This window comes from Typopeltis vanoorti, chromosome 3 (genome assembly GCF_054136105.1).
Source record: "Typopeltis vanoorti isolate ZY-2024b chromosome 3, IOZ_Tvanoo_1.0, whole genome shotgun sequence".
In the NCBI taxonomy this organism is placed as follows: Eukaryota; Metazoa; Arthropoda; class Arachnida; order Uropygi; family Thelyphonidae; genus Typopeltis; species Typopeltis vanoorti.
In genome coordinates, this window is record NC_143551.1 from 106,459,177 (window position 1) to 106,481,750 (window position 22,574).

The 22,574-nt window shown below is 35.6% G+C and overlaps 1 protein-coding gene across 2 annotated transcripts in view; it reads left to right on the forward strand.

Annotated features, from left to right (window-relative positions):
• The window catches only part of spg (dedicator of cytokinesis spg), an 869,351-nt gene that overhangs the window by 599,591 nt on the left and 247,186 nt on the right, over window positions 1-22,574 (forward strand). For both annotated transcript variants that reach the window (XM_090390789.1, XM_090390790.1), the window contains one exon: window positions 11,561-11,646. In XM_090390789.1, coding sequence (XP_090246915.1) covers window positions 11,561-11,646 — 86 coding nt within the window. The remainder of the gene's footprint in view (window positions 1-11,560; window positions 11,647-22,574) is intronic.

The window sequence follows — 22,574 nt, forward strand, 5'->3', positions numbered from 1 at the left end:
TATATTGCAGAACTGGTGTAAAAGGAAGGTTAAAAATTTGAGGGCAGTAGTGAAGGACTTGAAGTTCAGAGGGTATATTGCAAAATAATCCACAATAGCTCATTAGATTACCTAATTGTTGAAAAATATACAGGGAAAAACAGAGGTAAGGAAGTTATTATTTCTCTTTTTAAGGCTTTGACATAGCCATTACCATGAGTAAATCTGGCAGCCTAGATTCCATCAGGACAAGGAAGTAGTGGAGAGGATCCAGAGGTGAGCAATCAAGATTGCACTTAAAGATGCCAAGAAATTATATTCTTGTTTAATCCTTTATCCAAGTGCAAGCAAATAATGTTTGCACATGAAGCATTTTTACAACTGGGCTACTTGTATGTACAAGCCAATGACTTCACATTAATTGCCTTAGTATCTTAATGCAAATCACACATCCTTGAAAGGCCAGTACCCACACCAGTTTTGACCTTATTGAGGTATGTTAAAATGCATGGATACTTTCAAAAAACTCTGAGTGATCTTCAAGATCACTCTAAATCTCACTGACTCTAAAGAATCACTGTCAGTGACCTGAATCACTCCAAGACAGGAAACTCAACAGTTGCTCCACTCGGTGACAGGCAAAAAACCCACCACCAAACAGAGATCAGGAAGAAAGCAAACCCATCATCAATGTGAGCCACACCCAGAAGAGAAACCAAAGTTGAAGTAATGCAGAAATCATATAGTTCCCATATAAAAATAGTGAAAAGGTGTGATGCCTTATTATTAAAATACTCTGGATTAGAGTTAGTTGTTGAAAGTTTTACTTTTTTTTTTTTATGTTGGGCCCATTTACAGGAGGTTGACTGGTCAACCTATAGTATGTCAATACCGTATATGGGTGGTGGGTTGCAAAAGGAGAAACTTGTTTACATTTGATTTAAATGCCTGTATATTGTATTCCTTGGGAAATATGCCTGGGGGGGGATTTCAACAACTAGCTCTAATCCAGAGTATTTTAATAATAAGGAGTTATACCTTTTCACTACTTGTATATGGGAAATATATGACTTCTTCTGCATTACTTCAACTTTGGTTTCTCTTCTGGATCTGGCTCCAGCTAATCATGTTTTAATAATGTTTGCCTTTTGGCTTGATTCTGGGGAGTAGAGCAGTTCTGCTTGATGGTAGGTTTTTTTTCCTGCAACTGAGTAAAGCCAACAATGAGGATTTGATGAGTTCAGAAGTGATCTTTTGGGTCACTGGTTAAGATTTAGAGTGATCTTATAAATCACTCAGAGGTCCTCAGAGGTTGAAATTGATTTGGGCGTAACCCTTTCCATAAAGCATAGCATTGTACATATCCAAAAGGATGTGTGCTTTGCATTATGAGATAGAAAAGTGAAATGTGAATTCATTAGCTTTTATATACAAGTAGCCTACTCTTGAAGATACTTCAGGGGCAAACTTTATTTACTTGCACTTTAATAAAGGGTTAAATTGGACCAGATGGATGGTCGTGTTTTCAGAGAGCTCCCGAAAGCTAAGTACAATTTTGAGTAAAAATTAGAATATAGGTTAAAATCATAACGTAATATTGCCTAATTTTGGTAGCTTGTTGTGTCTGCTGTGGGATTTTGGTGTGAATTCCGTTATTTAATTTAGTATATAACGTTACGTTTCATAGATTTGAATATGGCGCCAATGCGACGTAAGATAATGGCGTCCAAAAATACGATGCCATTGTTCATAAACTATAATGTGAGAGAGTTTGTCCAATGTGATGTGTGTGGGATGTATGCATTCCCAAATGAGGCTGGAATTTGGATTGAAAGTGATAGTGGTGGGAGAATGTGCAGAAAGTGTAAGCAAAGTGAGGAGTTGAAGTATGTGTCAGGTTGTGAGATAGTTATGGTTGAAGAAAGCCAGAATTGCCAGAATGTGAGTGAAAATAGTGGCTTGATAGAGAATTGCGATGTACAAGATGGCAATGAGAGCGGTGATCTAAGAAAGAGTGAAAGCAACCATACAGAGAGAGAAAATGGTTTAAATGATAAAAATAATGAGGAATTATTTGTAGGAAGTGAGAACGCTAGGTTGTGCGCAGTGATACAAAATGCGCAGCGGCAATTAGAGCACCTGCAAAACTCTTTCCATAGTGATTCGGCTAACGTAAAAAAACAGTGTAAGAATGAGAGAGTTTCTGAAATGAAGGAAAGAGTGTTGTATGGTGACTCGTTATTAAGAGGGGTGATAGATGGCATTGTAACTAAATCGTACTTACCGGGTGCGAAATTTAAGGATGTAAGTGAGAGTATTAGAGTGCAAAAACAGAGGGTGAAAGAATTAATAATTGTGGCGGGTACGAATGAATCGAAAGGTGATAAATTTTTTATAAGAGAGGACTTGAAAGTATTGTTAAAGGTAGCGAAAGAAAAGAGTGACAGAGTTAGAATGGTTAGTCTGTTGCCGCGGTATGACAGAGAGGAGTTTAGAAGGAGGGCCACAATCGCAAATGACATTATGCGTAGGTTATGCAGACGGTGTGGTGTGGAATGAGTTTGAAGGGCGAAAGGACTTATACAAGATGGATGGCCTGCATTTGAATGGACTTGGTGTGCGGAAACTGGAAAGAGTGTTGCTGAATGAAGTGAAAATGGATGTGCAAAACCAGGGAAACTAGAACTACCAAGGAGGGGGGGGGGGATGGATATGCAGGCATCAATGAGACAGATGAGTGTAAGAATGTATATAATGTACCCGAGCCAGCACTAAGGACAAAAAATGGGAATGGGTCACTTAGAATAACGCATCAATATAGGGGTGGGACGAAGGGATCACTGCATTTCATGTATACTAATGCCAGGAGTATTAGGAACAAGAAGGAAGAATTTTTGGCCTTGATTGGCTCTTCCTGGCCACAGGTTATTGGCATTAGTGAAACATGGCTGACGGAAGATGATGTAGTTAGTGGGATAGAACGTGTAGGTTATAGTGTGTTTAGGAGGGACAGAGAGAATAAAATGGGGGGAGGGGTATTATTGACGATAGCTGATGAACTGCAGCCAAGGAGAATTGAAGTTGTATCGCAGGATAGTGAAAGGAGCTCATTTGAGGCTATTTGGTGTAAGATTGAGACTGGCAGAATAAAATATACAGTTGGGTGCTGCTATAGACCAGGTGATGGAATAGATGGTGGAGATAGTATGCATAGGGAAATTGATGAAATGAGTGGAAGGAGGATAATTATTATGGGGGATTTCAACTATGGTAACATTGATTGGAAGGAGGAGAGGACTCATGTGAGGAAGGAAAAGGATTTTATTCAATTATTAAGGGATAACTATCTGAGACAGCATGTAATTGAAAATACTAGGGGTGTGAGAGTGCTTGACCTTGTAATAGCATCTGAGAATTTGACTGTAACGAATATGACCATGTTACCACCTATTGGTGAGAGTGATCATAAGGTCTTGACCTGGGAGGTGTGGCTAAAGGTGTGGAATTTTCGATTAAGACAGGGTATATGTGGAATTACCGTGCTGGCAAGTATGACAAGCTTAGGAGATTGCTTGAATCAGTGCCATGGCATGTACAACTGCAAGGGCTGGACGTTGATAGAGCATGGGAAGTGGTCAAGGAGCATTTACAGGAGGTTATGGCTGATTATATACCTAGGGTCCGAATAATAAAACAAGTAGGAGTTAAATGGATGAATAACCCCATTAAGCTTGAGCTGCAAAAAAAGAAACAACTGTGGAGGGAATTTAAAGAAAGGGGTGACCTGCAGGCACACGAACGGTATAAAGTGCAGGCCAGAAAGGTAACGAGTGTGGTAAAAAAAGCAAAAGCAGATTATGAAAGGAAACCAGCTTTGCAAGCAAAAGAGAATCCCAAACAGTTCTTTCAATATGCTGCAAGCAAGGAAAAAACTGTACACGGCAAAATGATTTTAAGGAATGACGATGGTAAGGAGGTCACTGAATCAGTCGATATAGTGGAGTTACTGAGCGCGCACTTTGCAAAAGCATATCATCCAGGTGGTGACATTGAAAAAATGAAGGAACCATTAGTTTATATGGGAATAGTGATGTATGAAGTGGAGGTGACTAGTCTATTACAGAACCTTAATGTGAACACATCTGCGGGATTGGATGGTATACCGGCACGGGTCTTGCATGAAGCGGCTAAAGAATTATCAGTGCCCTTGACCATGTTGTTTAATCTGAGTGTCAGGTCTGGTTTAGTCCCAAAGGTGTGGAAAGAGGGGAAAATAGTTTCACTACATAAAGGAGGATCCAAGACTACGGTTGCAAATTACCGACCGATCAGCATATCAGGAGTCGTTGTCAAGGTCTTGGAGAAAGTAGTCAAGGGAAAAATACAGGAATGGATTGATGAAAACGAGATACTGTACAGGGGGACAGCATGCCTTTGTGAAGGGTAGATCATGCTTCAGTAACTTGCTCAAGTTTTATAACAAGGTGACAGCTGAACTGGATAAGAGAAATGGGTTTACAGTGATACTGCTGGACCTGGCAAAGGCGTTTGACAGGATACCACATGTAATGCTAATCCGTAAACTACAACATATGGGAATGGATATAGGGTTGGTGAGATGGATAGCTGGGTGGTTGATGGAGAGATATCAAAGAGTAGTTTATTCAGGAGTAGAGTCCAAAAGACGGCCTGTGACTAGTGGTGTGCCGCAGGGTTCTGTTCTTGGACCACTGCTATTTAATCTGTTCATTAATGATATAGGGAAGGATCTAAGCGGAACAATTCATTTGTTCGCTGATGATGCAAAGTTGGGTAGGACAATAGTGAATGCAGAAGATGTCAAAGTCTTGCAGGATGACTTAGATAGATTGGAGTTCTGAGCTAAGGAGAATGGATGTCAATTTAATGTGACAAAATGTAAGGTTATGCATTTTGGGGTGAAAAGATTAGCAGCAGTATACCACATTGGTGGAACTGTACTCCAAGAGATTGATGAGGCCAGAGACTTGGGAGTGTTGGTGGATAGGGAGATGAAGTTTAGGGGGCACATTGCAAAAGTAGCTAAATCAGCTTATCAACTCACTTGGTTGTTGAAAAATACCTTGACGAGCAGAGATAAGCAAGTTATTGTACCTCTGTACCGAGCCTTGATAAGACCTCATCTCGACTACTGTGCCCAGATTTGGTCACCTCGGTTCCTTCTTGATTGGGAGGAGGTGAAGAGGATCCAGAGGCGAGTGACTAAGATGATAACAGGTCTATGGAATGAACCATATGAGAACAGGTTGAAGATTTGTGGGTTGCAGAAACTAGTTGATAGGCGGAGGAGGGGAGATATGATTGAGACATTCAAATTGCTAAAGGGATTCTATAGGATTAATTCAGAGGATATTTTTGAGATCAGGACTGGTGGTGGGAGAACTAGGGGACACCTATGGAAGCTGGGCAAGAGTGTGGTTAGCAGGGGTGTTAGAGCTGGGTTCTTTACTTTTAGAGTGGTAAATGAGTGGAATAAGCTGCCAGAGTCTGTTGTGGGTGCTATGACAGTGAAGGAGTTCAAGGCAAGGTATGATAGATACTGTGAGAATGTAATCGCATAGTTGTGTGGACATGATGTTTAGGACCTCCCTCGATGAGTCTAAGGACTCCTGGAGTTGCCCGAAATAATAATAATAAATAAGAATATAATTTCTTGGCATCTTTAATTTAATTTATGACAAAGTGAAAAGAATTAAGAAGATTTCAGTTATTCTATGGAATGTTCCTAATGAGTATAGATTGACAGTTTATGAGTTAGAAGAATCAATTGATAGATGTAAAAAACAGAAACTTATTGGAATTGCATTGTGAAAAAATATGCTGAAGTAATTTGTTGTCAGTTATTATTATTATTTAGTTATATATAGAGAGAGAGAGAGAGCACTTGACAAATTATGCAAAATTCTACTTATCACAAAAAATGTACTTGCCCAAGAATTCCCCCCTCCCTTTTTGTTTATGATATGTTCACTATAAGTCATTCGGAGTTTTATACAAATTTATACATATTCTAATATGTATAATTTGTATAAATTATATACAAATTTATACAAATCTATACAAAATTTAGTCTGCAATCCAATAAAAAACCCTTTTAGTAACTATATGTTTTCTATTGTATCTCTGCTTTTACATCTACCAATCAGTTTTTACACTGATTATTGGTACTGTTGTTTGGAGATTTTTTTTCTTTTGTATGAGAACCATTCCAAGAAGAATTCAGTAAATCATAAGAATATGAATAAGAATTGGAAAAACAGCATAGATTTTTTTGGAAAATAAAATTTGTTTGCATTAATTTTTGTTACCAGAATGACCTGTTATTTTATAAGTGTGTTTTCTTGAAGCTAAAAATGTTTTTATTTAGAAAGTTCTTCTTATTAAATAAAAATTATTTTATTTTGTCCACTCTGCAGGTTGTGGACAAGCATATTTGTTGAGCCCTGATACACACACAAACACACATATTGATATATATATTTTTATAATTATTATAGAATTATTAGTAGATCTTTATATAAATCCTGGTTAAGATAAAGTTGAAAGTTGAAATTTTCTGTTCCTTGAGTTTTAACTCAAGAAACAGAAAATTTAACAGCTTTGAAGAATTAAATCAGTTTGAATAATGAATGATAATAAATATTTCATATATAAATAAATATATAAGTAATAAATATACAATAATAGAACAGATAAATACTTTCAGTTATCTTGGATGTTGAAATATCATATGAAGGAGAAAAAGACATAAAATTAAAAACTTCAAAATTTTTACAGATTATAGGCCTGATAAATAGAACACTCAATCGAAATATAATACAAAAAGAAACATTCTTGAAAATATACAATAATTTAGCAGTGCCCACATTATTATATGGCAATGAAATTTGGGCGATAAACAAAGAATAAAAACAAGTGAAATGAGATTTATAACTGCAAAATACACATTATTAGACAAAAAAAAGAACGAAGATATTTTAAAAGAACTAAAAACAAAATCAATAGGAAAAAAACTAAACAATTATAAACAAAAATGGATAGAACATGTAAACCAAATGGCCAACACCCGATATCCTAAACAAATACTAAAATATAAGCCAACTGAAAAGAGAAGACAGACAAGGACTCAAAAAAGGATATTTAATGGATAGTTAGGCCATAACAGACCAATATGGTCAATATCCATAATTAGCGTTATGATGATGATAATAAATACATTGTGTCTCAAAAAAATGTATACACACTTTGAATGATCATAAAATTGGTATTTATTATAATACAGTTAACTTTCACATTGTAAAGTACACTTCATAAATGTACTTTTCATCCCTCAACGTCTGTGTTCAAACTGATGACCGTCCTGGTCCAGGCACTGCTGATAACGTGCAGCAATGGAATTGCAAACGATTTTGATTGCTGCTTTCAAGTCATCGACTGTTGCCAGTTTTGAGGTGTAAACCTTACCCTTGATAAATCCCCATAAGAAGAAGTCCATTGGCATGAGGTCTGGTGAACGTTGGAGGTATTCTACAGAACCTCTTCTTCCAATCCATCTGTTGGGTAGAGTCTCATCAAGATAGGCCCTCACATCTCGATGGCTTTCAAGTACCTCACAAAACTGCATTCTCCTATCTGGATCATCTTCGTTGAGAGCATGTACCCTTCTTGGAAAGTAACTTTTCTAATGACTGCACTTCAACATGCGATGGACACTTGATTTTGATACTCCTATCTCACGAGACGCTTGTCGCACAGATTTTCTTGAACTTTGATTATACGTTTCAATCAACCTTTCTTCTGTTGTGGGCCTTGTAGCTGTTCGTGGTCTTCCTGAACATTGCTTATGGACATTTTGAACAGTTCCATCTTCTTCAAATTTAACCTAATTCAAGTGATAGTATGTCTCATAGGTGGATCTCATTGAAATTCTCTTCTAAACTGTCTTTGCACTTCCACTATGTTTTCATACTTCCAGTAGCATTTTACGATAAATTTTCTTTCCTCAAAGCTTAGTCTGGTTTCAGCCATTATTTCAAATCCGTTAAATCTGCAAAATAATGAAAATTAAGTGAGTTATCAGCTGTTGAAGTGTGTATACATTTTTTTTGAGACACCTATTTCCATGAAGTTTGCTAATGGACAAGATGTCCCCCTAATAAACTGACTTAAAAAAAAAAAAGCATGCAATTTTCAATTTTTTTTTTTTTTAATTCTTATTTGTTTAAAGCAGGGGGTATCCTACCTGCGGGGGGGGGGCATGCTGTCCTGAACTGTTAGTAATGTGGCCCCATAAGATCTTAAACTTTTAACATTATTATGTGATGCAAAAAAATGTGCTGTCTTTCTTTCTTTCTTTTTGATACAGGAATTTGAGAATAGGTTTCAAGATTTCAGAAAAAATTATCAATTTTTTTGTATATTTGCAACTCCATTTTCATTCGACATAAATACATCACCTTCGAATTTTCAAACGGAATGTATAGAGTTGCAATCAGATATTCAACTCAGAGAAAAATTTTATCATGTCTCTTTGCTAGATTTTTATAAGACCAGAGAAAAATATCCCAGAGAAAAATATCCTTCGATAATGCTTTATTCCTGCCATCACTTTTTGGTAGCATGTACATTTGTGAACAACTGTTTTCAAGAATGAAGCATACGAAGAGTAAAGTTAGATCAAAAATGTCTGACGAGAACCTTGAGAGCTCACTACGATTGCAACCACTTCCATTGAACCATTGGCTTCATGTAGACAAAGGCAAATATCTCACTACTTTTGTTTATGCTGCCCTCTTTTTTTTTTTAATGTTATAATAAAAAATTTTTTAAAATAAAGGAATTTTTGTTACTTATATACATTAACTATATTATGCATTTTATATGTGGCTCAATGTGGTCCAGGCAAGCCAAAAGATTGGACATCCATGGTTTAAAGCAAGCTTCTCAGGATTACTACACCTGATCAACCCCCCCTCCCCCCCCCCCCCCAAAAAAATTGCATGTCTTTAAATTAATTGTAAATTGTATTTCTTAGTAAGTGAAAGGCACTTTTCATATTTCCCTTGTTAACATCACAGTATCTATGTGTTTAATACAAGCAGCAGGTTTTCTCTTTCTGATGGAAAATAGTGTAAATTTTGTCAGCACTTAATATATTATACATCCACAGATCATTTATAGCTTAATGCAGTCCTTCTTGTGGTCCTTTTTGGCCCACTAGGTGGCACATTGTATGTGTTGTATTGTTATTAGTGCTGCGTAAAGATTAATTGTATCAAGAGTGAGTGCCAGTTGGATGACAGGATAAAATCAAGTGTTAGTAGAGTAGATAGTATCAGTGGTAGAATGGAAAGTGTTATTGTCAGAATTAATATTGAATGTGTAACAATGTAAATATACAGGAGAACAAAATTGAAAAATTGCAGAAATGATAAGAGATTAGCAGAGCTGAGAGGATAAAAAAGCAAGTAATCCAAGGTCAGAATGGAGATCATGTGAACAAATTAGAAAAACGAGGTAAGGAGAAAATTATGTTTGGATACTCTATGATCAGAGGAGTACTTAATGAAAGTATAACAAAATCGTATTTCCCTGGTGCAAAAATTAATGATATTAGTCATACCATCAGGATGCATTAGTCATGCATCCTGATGACATAGCACATTAGTTGACATCCATCAATTAATGTGCTGAGAGGTGAGAAGTATTCTATGAGGGAGAATGTGGAGGAGTTGTTGAACGAAGCAAAAATGAATTTGTTTCTATCATACTGTGATAGAAACAAACTAAAGAGAAGTTCATCATAGCAAACAAATCAATACACAGGTTATGCAGAAGGAATAAAGTAAGATTTGTGGAAATGTTATCTGAGTTTGACTGAAAGAAGGACGCTGATCAGCCCCATCAAAATAGTTTTTGTATTAGATGACTAGAGAGAGCTTTGTCCACTAAGCTTGCTGAAGCACAAATTCAGGAAAACTCAAGCAATTAGAGTGGATGCAGGTAAGTATCTATTAAGGCATCCATGAGGCAAGTGTTTGAAAATGACCAATAAGTGAAGAATCTAGTCTCTCAAAAAAAAATATTGAATAGGGTAGTGAATTCAGGAAGTAAAGGTTAGGAGCCTAAAGGGATATTACGGTTTCTGTATACTAATTCCAGATGTATCAGAAACAAGAGGGAGGAGTTTTTGGCATTGATTATTGTAATCTCACCAAAAGTGATAGCAATTACTGCAACTTTGCTAATAGCAAGTGATGTAGTTACATGGATAGAATGTGAAGGGTTTAGTATTTTTAGGGAGGATATAGAGAAGATATTCAGTTGGTTGCTGCTGCTGTAGGCTGGGGGGGGGGGGGGGCGGAGTTAGGAATGATCTGGAAGACATGCATCAGCAGATTAGTACAATGAGTGCAGGTTGAGTGATTATTTTATGGGAGACTTCAATTATAAAGATATAAATTGGAAGGAAGAAAGATCTCACATGGTAATGGAAATGGAATTTATATACACCTACCGAGACATAATTACTTTAGACAGCATATGATGGAGGGGACTTGGGGTGCAAGACTATTGGACTTGGTCAAGAATCAGAAGAGCTACCCATAACCAAGGTAGTTACATGCCTTCCAACTTGGGAGATTGTAAAATGTGAGGAATATTCTTCAAGAAGGGAAAGATGGGGAACTACAAGGCAGGTAATTATGACATGCTTTGGAAGAAGCTTGAAGTTTTGCCATGTCATAAAACCCTACAAGGGAATGATTCTAATAGTGCATCGGGAATAGTCAAGGGGGGCATCTAGAGAAAGCAGTATTCAATTGTATCAAGAGGATTAATCAGGTAGTAGTTAGATGGATGAGTAATATCATTAAGAATGAGCTGCAGAAAAAGAAATGTAGATAGGACCAGCAAGCTCATGAAGAGTACAACAGTCAGGCAAGAAAAGTGATGACTGCATGGTAAGGAAGGCAAAATCAGATTACGAGAAGAAACTAGTCAAATACACTGGTATCCAAAAGCTAAGGATGAACTACATTTTTTACCTGTATATGAAAAAATTTTCATGGCTACATCCAAATGTGGACATAAATTTATTGTCAGTATGCTAATAAATTATATTACATAAAAAATGTGTTATAAATTTCATATACAAATTAAATTGCAGTGCATTTTTGACAAAAGTTAGAAATTTTCTAAGGATGTAATGTAAATCATTCACAGAAAACTATGTAGAGACATTTCATTATCTAATATGTCCACTTTGAACTGCCTTACAGCTCTCACAACTTCATACAATGCTTTGCACCAAGTGATTGAGGAGTTTTATCCCAAGAATATTATATAATTTAAAGATAGGTCCTTACAGATGCACAATTTAGTCTTCATATATGCTTAATTAACATCATGTTAGTTCTTTGTGGAATAATATTGTAATATCTGTTTTAATTTCTTCTCTCCCCATTTAATTTTTTTACTGATAGTAGAAATTGCTTGCCTAATAAAATTCTAAATAATGAAGTAATTGGATTTCTTTTAACAGGTGGAATCTGAGTTGATTGACAAGTTAGATATCTTAGTTAGTGAAAATAAGGGAGATGATGAATATAGGCAGCTCTTCAATACAATGTATGTTGTTTTTCATTGTTCACCTAATGCTTATTTGCTTATTATTTATGAATATAACTTTTTATACTGTATGCAGATATTTTAAAATAATAATTATTATTACTCTCATTATTTTTTGAGATCTCCCATTAAGTTCTAGGACTTTGTCGGATCCCACTTTTACCCACAAATTGCATGTGATATCTTTCCTTAAAATTATTTACTGAAAAGGTATCCTCATCATTCCTTCTGATCACCCATTCTACTCATTGACTACTCTTTTCTTCCTCATATACTTCATGTACACTGTTAAAAGAAATAAGTATTTTGAATGAGTGAGGTATTTTGGACCATTCTTTCTTCAACATGATCACCAGTCCAGTTCCAGCCAGACTGAATTGATTGGCTAATATGTCCATTTATATCCAAATTTAAATCCATCACTGGATTTAAATTTCACAATGAGTATGTGTGTTTTGTGAATGTATTTAGGTGGGAGATGAATTTCATCACCTAGTTTGAGACCAACCCCCTTGTCTTGTTGGAGGCCTGAAATGGTTTAAAAATAAAAAAAGTTCCATGTTTGATCTTCACAATTTCCAGATTATCTGATCCTCAGCAGCCCACCCACATTACTACAGGTACACCACTAATTTTCCAGCAATACATGGTCTAGCACTTCTGTATGTGGCATGATTAATTAAATACATTTGCTGTTGGTAGTGATCCCTTGATTTTGAGTGATTCTTAGCTTGTTTTGCTCATATTTACCCTTAGCTATGGCTTCTAAGCTGGTTCAATGGTGGCTGTAGTGGTATTAAGCGTAAACACAAGTCCATGTCGATACAAGATTTATTAAAGTGACAAAACAACTTAACTGTGGCATTTCAATGCAGAAATTGTATTATACATATGATATGGATTCATCAATGGTATATGATATAAGGGAGAAAAAATGGATGAAATACCAAACTTCTTTGCAAACAGTGATTCCAAAAAACAAATGAGTGTTAGTACAACTATCAGAAATGGTACAAGTACATGATGAAATGATAATAAAATGTTTTTGACAGCATTGGGGTGATGGAGTGGACTTGTCAGAGTGAATGTTAATAGAGCAGGCTAAGTTATTCTGTACAGAACTTAAATTAGAACATGAACTGTTCTAATAGAATGGTATGCAAACCACAAGGAATTGCTGAGTATCTAGACAAATTTGCTAAACATGCAGCTGACAAGCTCCTCGGTCCAGACCAAGTTTATGTTGCTGATGAAACTACATTGCATTGGCATTACACAATGTGAAGGCCATTAACAGCAGAGGACAAAGAAATACCAACAGCATTCAGACAATATAAGGATAGATTTACATTCCTGGAGTACTTGCACAGCAGGCAAGCCCAGATGTAAGACACAGATGATAGAAAAAACTAAATGTCTTAGGGCTTTGAAAGGCATGAAAATGTGCTCCATAATATACCATGCAAACAACAATGGCTGGATTACTACAGATTACGTTAGAATGGTTTAAAAAGTTTTTTGTGCCTGAAAGCAAAACACACTACACATATGTAACCCTAACAGAAGATTGCAAAATTCTTCTCCTGGACAAGTGTTCAGCTAACTCCAGAGTTGAACTCCTGTATAAGAAAAATGTTTATTATTATTATTATTATTATTATTAACATCTGACCTCCATGAAGTCAGAGACTCATCATGGGAGGTACACACTATTGCACACAATGCTCATCCAACCATGCCTTAAACTGATTCAATGTGTCTACATTCACAACACACACACGCACACACGCACTCGGGCAGTGCATTTCACTCACCAACCACTCTCCATGCAAAGAACCAGCTCCTCCCTCCCCTGCTCACACCCTCCTTATGCAGTTTCCAGTGATGGCCTCTTGTTCTACCCCATCTCCCATTCTATGAAAAATCTCTTCCATGTCAACCTGATAAAAACCCCTGACTGGCTTATATGTCTCAATCATATCCTCCCCCCCTTTTCCTCCTATTTACAAGGCTCTGTAACTTACATTCTCTCCACCTGTCCTCGTACTCCACATTCCAAAAACCAATGACCACCTTTGTGAATCTTCTCTGGACCCTTTCCAACATATCCTTGTCACTATGAAAACCCAGTGACCAAATCTGTGCACAATAATCCATATGAGGCCTGATCAAGCCTTATACAATGGCATCATAATCGCTCTCTATATATCTGATGTGACATCTTCACAACTTGTGTGGTGTGGCCCTTGAATTTCAGGTCCTTGTCCACCATCATTCCTAGATCTTTCATCTCTCCTCTACTTTCTGTAAAGTTTCCCCACCAAGTGTATACTTTGCATCCTGACACTTTGCAACATTGAATTGACCTTTCCATTTATCTGCCCTTTCATGCAACTTATTCAAGTCCTCTTGTAAGACCATAACATCCACTTGGCCCTTCATTGCTCTCCCGAGTTTTGCATCATCTGCAAACAGCTGCATATCACTAGTTAAACGTATTCCAATATCATTAACATACTAATTGGACAACAATGGTCCCGAAACTGACTCCTGTGGTACACCACTAGTGACCTTTCTCTTTTGGGATACCGCCCCCCCCCCCATATACAACTTTCTGATACCTATCTAATAGCCAGTCACTGATCCAGCTCAGAAGTCTGTTATCGAGTCCCATCTGCTTCAGTTTATTTAACAGCTTGTTGTGTGGCAGTCTATCAAAATCTTTATGCAAAATCCAAGTACACCACTGTATATGCATCTTCCCTGTCCTAGGAAATAGTATATAAGTTAGTGAAACATGATCTCCCCTAAACAAACCCATGCTGATAACCACAGAGAATACACTGCTGTTATCAACCCATTTTTGTATCCTACCTCTCTCTCCAATCTCTCCAGTACCTTCAGCTACAGTTTAAAGCTACAGCCTTATCACCACCTTTATGCAGTGAAACAATTTTACCCTCCTTCCACTCCCTTGGAATGTATGCTGTTGCAAGACTTATTAAACAGGCATGCCAATGCTACTGCCAATTCCCTGGAACATTCCCTTAAGATGCATGGTGATATGTTATCAAATCCTACATTGTGTACATATTTATACAGTGCATTTACCACTAAACTGTACATCCCTTATCCACCTCCAAGATCAAAGAATATTATTATCTTTTTGTTGCTAGTGCTTAGGAGATGGTACAAGCATCAACACTAAAGAAATGATTGCATATGCTGTGTCCTGGCTTGATGTTTGACAATACTCCTGATGAAACTGTTGGCATTAGCTTTATAGGATTTAATGCATTAAAGGAGGAGAAGAAAAATGTTTTTGAGCATGCAAATAGCATTAAAGAATTTGCTGCAGTGGATATTTCAAGTAGGCTTAATGAAGATAATCTGTTCAAGTGGATGAATATTGAATGAAGAAACACCTGTTGTTCATCACTATGCTGACTCTGAAATTATAGATATTATCCTGAATGTTCTGAATCCTGATAAAAACAGTGAAAGTTATGACAATGACAGTGATGAAATTGCAAAAGATGTAGATGAACATTTACTGACAAGTGAATTGAATTGATGGATGAATTAATCAAAGGGCTAGAGCAGTCACCTTTATGACAGAAGAAGATTTAATGAATTTGATTTCATACAAAGATTCCACACGGAAAGATCAAAGGACATTAAACATCTTTCCCTCAAGATGTTCTCCATGCAAATCAAAGATCCATAAGGAATCAGCTATGAAATGGACTAATCCTCACAACCCTTAACTTGAACACTTTTTAATTAGCCATGTATTCCCAGTGAAATTCTAAATTTTGCTGTTTTGGGAGCAGCACTGTTGTAATATTCTTTGAAAGTACAGCAATTATTAACCATGCTCTCATTTATAATGTACTATGCTGCACTTAAAAACCAGCATTGTCATTTCTGCCTGTACTAATATGCATTTCATGAAATCATCTCATTTACATTTCATACTTGTTTAATTAATAATCCTGCTATATTGATACTAATAAATTTGTGCTCTATCATTTATACCATTTCATTTAATCATGTTATTCACATTTAATTTATATTTGATATGTAAAAAGCCACTTGTCAGGAATTTGAGAATATATATATATATATAGTCTTGCTGTAAATACTGTTAAGATTTCTGTGCAGCCGTCATTCGTGTGTTTATCAGTAAAGAGAGAGAGAGAGAGTTGTCTAGTTGCATGGGTTCTCATAATATCCACCCCAACATGCATTGGGTGGAGATTTATGAGAACCATGTAGCTGTAATAGCACTTCACAAGATTAGAATGCAGCTACTTGTTATTTTCAACTTGCTAAGAACACTTGGGATCAGCAGTATGTTTGTGTATCGAACTATTAACCGTTAACCGGGTATATGTGTTTCACAGTAGGTAGTCGAACTTCCAACAGGACGCAGCCTCTACTCACAAGGCGAGATCACACAACAGTGGTTGGAGGCGAATATCCACATATCACCATCTGGAAGTCCCGATCTGAATCCATTGGAACTTCAAATTGTGGTCAGAGTTTGAGAGAGTAGACTGCAAGAATGCCACTTGAGCATCACCAGTCTGAAGATGGATTTGGAGTGAGCAGTGGCAGTGTTTCTGCTGGATGATGTGCATGATGCTGCCATCGATATATTGATTTGTGTGTTCAGGCTTAAGTGCTGTGATTACATCATGTTGGAGGTTTAATGGAATATGTTCAGAACTGGGAAAGGATTAAAACTAATTTTAATGCTTCCAATATTTCATCTCAGTCACTGAGACATCTTCGGGATTACAAATAACTTTTGTAACAACACACTCAAGTACAGTACAATACTAAGTGAAACACGTGGGTGACCCTGAAATCCTATCTAGGTGGCATTTATAGGGGTGGCCCAGGATGTAATGTGGGATCTCTGATAATTCATGTTTCCCAAATTTTGGAAGGTTTTATGCAACTATATTATTTAAATTTGGTTGATTTCTGAGTGCTGCCGCTGATTATAAAAACAGTCTTTCTTTTTTGAATTTACTATGGTGGAGCATGGTGGTTTTCTTCCAGGAGATCCTGTGGGTTGTATCCAAAACATGGTCTGCAAGACCATATTCGTGATTGCAGATATGATTTGTGTTCTTCTAAACAGATGGTTGCTGATCTGCCTGTCTGTCCGAAGTAAACCAGCTTGCAGGAACAGGGTATTCTATATACTCCAGGCACTGAGAGAGAGAGAGAGAGGAGGGAGCTGATCTTTGGTGGAATGGATAAGGATAGTAAGTTTATGGTGGGGCCTAACGCTTTGTGGAGCTTGTACTTTTTTTAAGAGTCTGGCTATTTCTTTTGATGTGCCACAGATGTAGGGCATGGTGATGGCATTTCTGAAGTCCTTCTGAAGTGATGGTCAGGGAATGGTGGAGGAACTGATTATTTTTTTAATTCTGTAATCACTGTAGCCATTGGAAAGGAAGATGTTGTGCATGTGGTTGAGTTCGGTTGAAAGGGAAGTTCCACAGGAACAAAGCTTGTATGCTCTATTGGTTAGAGTTTTAATAATGCCATATTGTTGAAGAGGGGGTGGTGGGTGAGTTTGTGAATGTATCTGCCAGTGTGAGTAGGTTTTCTATATACAAAGAAGTTAAGGTTTCCATTAAGAAGGTGTTACTAAGGTGTCTAGGAATGGTAAACTATTTTCCTTTTCCATCATAAACTGGATTCTTGGATGTAATCTGTTGAGGTGACTGACAAATTATAATCGAAAAATGGAGATTATTCTCCCAGATTGCACTACCTACACCCTGACCAAAACACGATCCCACAAAAACTCAAGTTAAAAAAGTAAAAAACTTACTTAAAGTGCCCTCCTGGCTGCCAGACAACAAAAAAACTCAAACCTTTTAGTTCTCTTCCCCCCCCCCCCAGATATACGGTTTTCCGAAAATCCACAAACTTATCCCCCCCCCCCTCCCCCCTAAGACCTATAGTAGATGCCACTGATGCACTTTGCTACAAACTCTCAAAGCCCCTCACTGGTCTTACTACATCCTACATAAAAAACTCTACCCACTCTAAAACCTTAATTGAAAATCCAACTTTAAATAATACAGACATATTGGTAAGCTTTGACATCACCTCATTGTTTACCAATATTCCCCTAAATGAAACCTTAACACTCTTAAAAAAACTTTTTTTTTCTGACATCTTAGAGCTCTTTTCCTTTGCCATCAATTCTGGTTATTTTTCTTAGAAGAACAAAATCTTTAAACAGATCGAGGGAACTGCTATGGATTTCCCCCCACCCCCTCTTGACGATTTTTACATGGAAAATTTTGAAAAACGAGCTATAGACTCAACCCCTCTCAAACCTTCTATCTGGCTAAGATATTTAGATGATGTGCCCTCTGTTTGGCCTCATGGCCCAGACACAAACATTATAGTCCTTCCTCAGTCACCTCAGTAGCCTACATCTAAGAATCCAGTTTACAATAGAAAAGGAAAATAACAATAGTTTATTATTCATACCTTAGTAACATGTCTTCCTAATGGTAACCTTTCCTTCTCTGTATACAGAAAACCTACTCACACAGGCTGATACATTATTAATATCATAAAGCCAGTTGTTAACTGGCTTTATGATAGATAAGGAGGAGTAGTATCAGTGAGTAGGAAGATTACAAGTAGAGTTCCACAGGGTTCAGTACTAGGATCATTACTGTTAAAGGGACCACAGGGAGATATTCAGTTGTTTGCAGATGATGTAAAGCTTGAGAGGGTTATTAGTAATAGTGCTGATGTTTTGGCTCTTCAAGAGGATTTGAATAAGCTGGAAAGGTGGGCAAATGAATAGGTATGTCAGTTTAAATCAACTGTAAGTGTAAGGGTAAGTGTAAGGTTTTCGAAATTTGGGATCCACAGACGGGATGCTTCATACTAACTTAGTGGAATTACCCTGGAAGAAGTGAAATTATTATTGTTATTATTACTGGTAGATTCTTCATATGTTATATGTTATTTGCTTTCTATTTCAGTTTATTCAGTATGCTTTTTTTAAAATAATAATTGGTCCTTGTCTCTTCTGAAAAAAGGTTTAATAGAGGTAGTCAACTGCTGCCTTACTTTATATTACAATTCATGTGAATGAATTGAAGAAAAGATTATTAAATAAATGATAATGAACAAATAGCTGAGTATTTTTATGAAATTATGAGAATATGCTGATGCATTTCATTTAGCTTTATATAACCTTTATTACTCTATTAATGGTTGTGTAGTGAGTGTTTCATAAAGGTCTGACTGATTGCAAATCTATCTATCTATATATATATATATATATAATACTACCTTAGAAATGATAACAAATCAAATGTCACATGTAAAGGGATATATCGAAGTTGCTGCTCCCAATTATTATTTCTGCTGTCATTGTATGTATAACAAATTCTTTAGTCTCTGAAGGCTCCTGATCCTTAAAGTAGAATTACAGGTAAGGTTTGTAATTTTGGAGGTCCTTATGAAATATTCTTTCTTCACCAGTTTGGGGCTTCATTTTATAACTTAAACTTTGTGTGTTTTTGATTTTTCTACATGCATTTTTTTTATTACTGAGTTATATATATATATATATATATATATATATATATATATATATATATATCACCATATGTTTTCTTCTTTTTGCTGCTTCAGGGAACATTTGAGTGCAGTGTAAGTTATTGTATTTAGATGTTAATTTTATTCTATGTAAAAAATTAAATGTTAGTTAATGTGATTAAAATAGTTAAAATTAGTAAGGTTTCATTATTTTGTATACATTATTTATACTCAGAAATATTTCTCTATATCATATTTATACTGCAGTAATACCCTGCCTTCGACAATCTGCTCATACAATGCTTTTCAATTATGACAAATGCCCGTTTATATGACATTGCATTTGCTCACATAATGGTTTTAGTGACATGACACTCCCATGAATCAGCCAATGAGCAATTTTCGTGAAATGCTTGTTTACAACTTGCTGCTGTCTACATTCTCTGTGGTTTAGTGTTCTGCTGTTAATTATAAACTGTTTATAACTATTATTTTATTTTATGGCTATTAATAATGGCAGATAAAATTCAAAGTAAGGATGCTGTTGCTTCCAGTGAATGGAAGATGTGTAAACATATTACATTATATACTAAAATTAAAATTATTAAATTTAGTGATGATAAGTTCAATACACTCTCTATATATAAGTTCAATATTTAGTGACGATAAGTGTAGCATTACCTAGCGTAGCACTTTTCACAATACTGTTATTACCGTTGTTAAAAACAAAGATATAGTGAAAAGTGCTACACTAGGTAATGCTACACTTATCTGCAAATGTGAAAATCTTATTGTCAAAATAGAAAAACTGTTAATCATGTAGATTGATAATCAAACTGATTGGAGTGTTCCCTTAAGCCAAGCTATTCAAAATAATATGTTTGCAAATATTATTCTAAAATTTTTATTTTTGTATCTGATGTACATTAACTACCCAAATGGCCACACAAATGAAATGTATCAAAAAATACACTTTATATCCCTATTTCTATAATATCCAGAGATTATACTGACTTCAATGGACACTTCACATCCATATAATTATGGATCTATATGCGTGTGAAGGCTGGTATGGTGGTTACTGCTTTAGTTACTTCATTTAAGTGCATATATATGGCTGCTTAAGTAGATCCATTACATTCATCCACAATTGGGGGGGGGGGGGCGTGGAGACTGATTGCTATACAGTGATATTTGCTATACAACAGTGATAGACAGTTCTTGCTACAAACCACTCACTTCGTCTTTTCATTTGATGGCAGCATTTGCCAATCTGTCATCAAATGATAAGTTGGTATTGATGACTAGTTTGAAGTGTAAACTGGAAATTTGGTTCATATATCATATAATTTATTAGATATAAACAAACTTTATAGATGAATTATATTTCTGTTGTGTGAACTTCCCCCTACCTGCTTATTGGAAATTCCAACAGAGGCCTCCAAGTTTTGTAGATAAAATTATCTTAAAAACTTATTGTTTTTAATGCTTTTAAATGCATTATGAAATTATTTCTATAAAATTAATAACAATCTTTTTCAGCACTTATGATAAGTGTTGATATTTTTATAGATATGTGAGGTGATTGATTGATCAATACATACTTTCAGTTTGCTCTATTTCCTAAATAGAATGTTTTAGAGACTAAACAAATTGGACAGCTGAGAAAATTACAAGGAATATACAGGCCTGGTGTTTAGGCATGGCAAGGCTTTGGGCTTTACCACTTTGAGACCTCTTCTATAATTATATAGCTGAATTCATTTTAAAGTGTAGCATGCATCGAAGAGTTCACTGTCTTGGGTTCTGCAAATTCTAACATATGATCTGGGAACATAGCAACAGAAATAATAATAAAAGTATGAAATGGAAAAATGGTTTAATGATGGTGGTTAGCAAAACAGGATATAAAATATTCAACATCATCTCATTTCTAATTGATAGCAGAATATTCATATCTCATAATTTTTTAATATATTTTATATTAATCCCATGCCCAAGAAGGCACAAAACATAAAATGCAACAATATCAAATATGGACAAGTGTGTAAAGAGAAAAAAAGAACCTCAAATTGTGTTTCTTGAACAGCCTGAATTTATAATGCTCAAGAAAAATAGTGTGAGGAAGTCTCTTCCAAAGAACAAAGGTAAGTGAAATGAAAAAAAAAAAAAAAAGGATGATAATTTGGTTCTGCAAGTTCAAAGCTGAACTTTGTATAGATGATGTAGACAAGCAGGAGATTATGTTTTTATCTTCTTAGAGGAAAGTTGAGGAATGATGGCGGCTAATTAGTAGAACAGCATCCATGAAAATACTTATAAAAAAAAAAAAGCATAAGGTAGATAGCATCTTTGAGAAAGTGATTGGAGTTGGTATCTGCGTGAGAGGAGTCATCCATTTGGTAAATGTATGTTTTACATTTTTTGATGTAATGTAATGTGTCTATATAATTGGATGAACAGTTGAGGCTACCAATTATAGTTCTATTGTAAATGTTTGCTTTAAGTGGATTAACCACCCGACTTGCCATGACGTGTATATACGTGAAGGTTACCATGGATGTTAAGTGCATATTAAAACTGTAATACCAATGATCATTGAAATATATGATGAATACAAAGAGTAGAGGAGTGATGTATTTTATCCATATTGATTAAGTGCTGTTAGTTTCATAACAAATATGGATTGGCAAAAGTGTCTTTCACACTTATATTTGTTTCTATAAATTAGTGTGGTTTTATTCCTGAAAATTTATGCAGCACAAAATAACAAAGTCAGGTTTATTGCATCTCAGCAGTCATAGTGGTGAAATTGAACATCATAATTGTCTTCATAATTTATTTTTAACAGTATTAACAACACCAAACAATCTATTTTATAAAAAAATGGGGGGAAGAAGTTTATTAGCTTTCTTATATTTAGCTGAATTTCAAATCAGCATCTTCAGAGCATAACACCAGTCATAGTGGTGAAATTGAACATCATAATTGTCTTCATAATTTATTTTTAACAGTATTAACAACACCAAACAAACTATTTTATAAAAAAATGGGGGGAAGAAGTTTATTAGCTTTCTTATATTTAGCTGAATTTCAAATCAGCATCTTCAGAGCATAACACAGTGTATATATATATATATATATATATATATATATATATATATATGCTACAGTGAGTAAGCGAAATAATTCAAATTGTAACAGATAAAGGATCTAAACTCCTAATTTGGCAGCCTCTGGTATTGTAAAAAAGAAGTATTACAGTTCTATATGGGAGTTGCTCTTTAAGATAAGTCTCCCAAATTTTTGGCAAATTAATGCAATCATATTTGTTC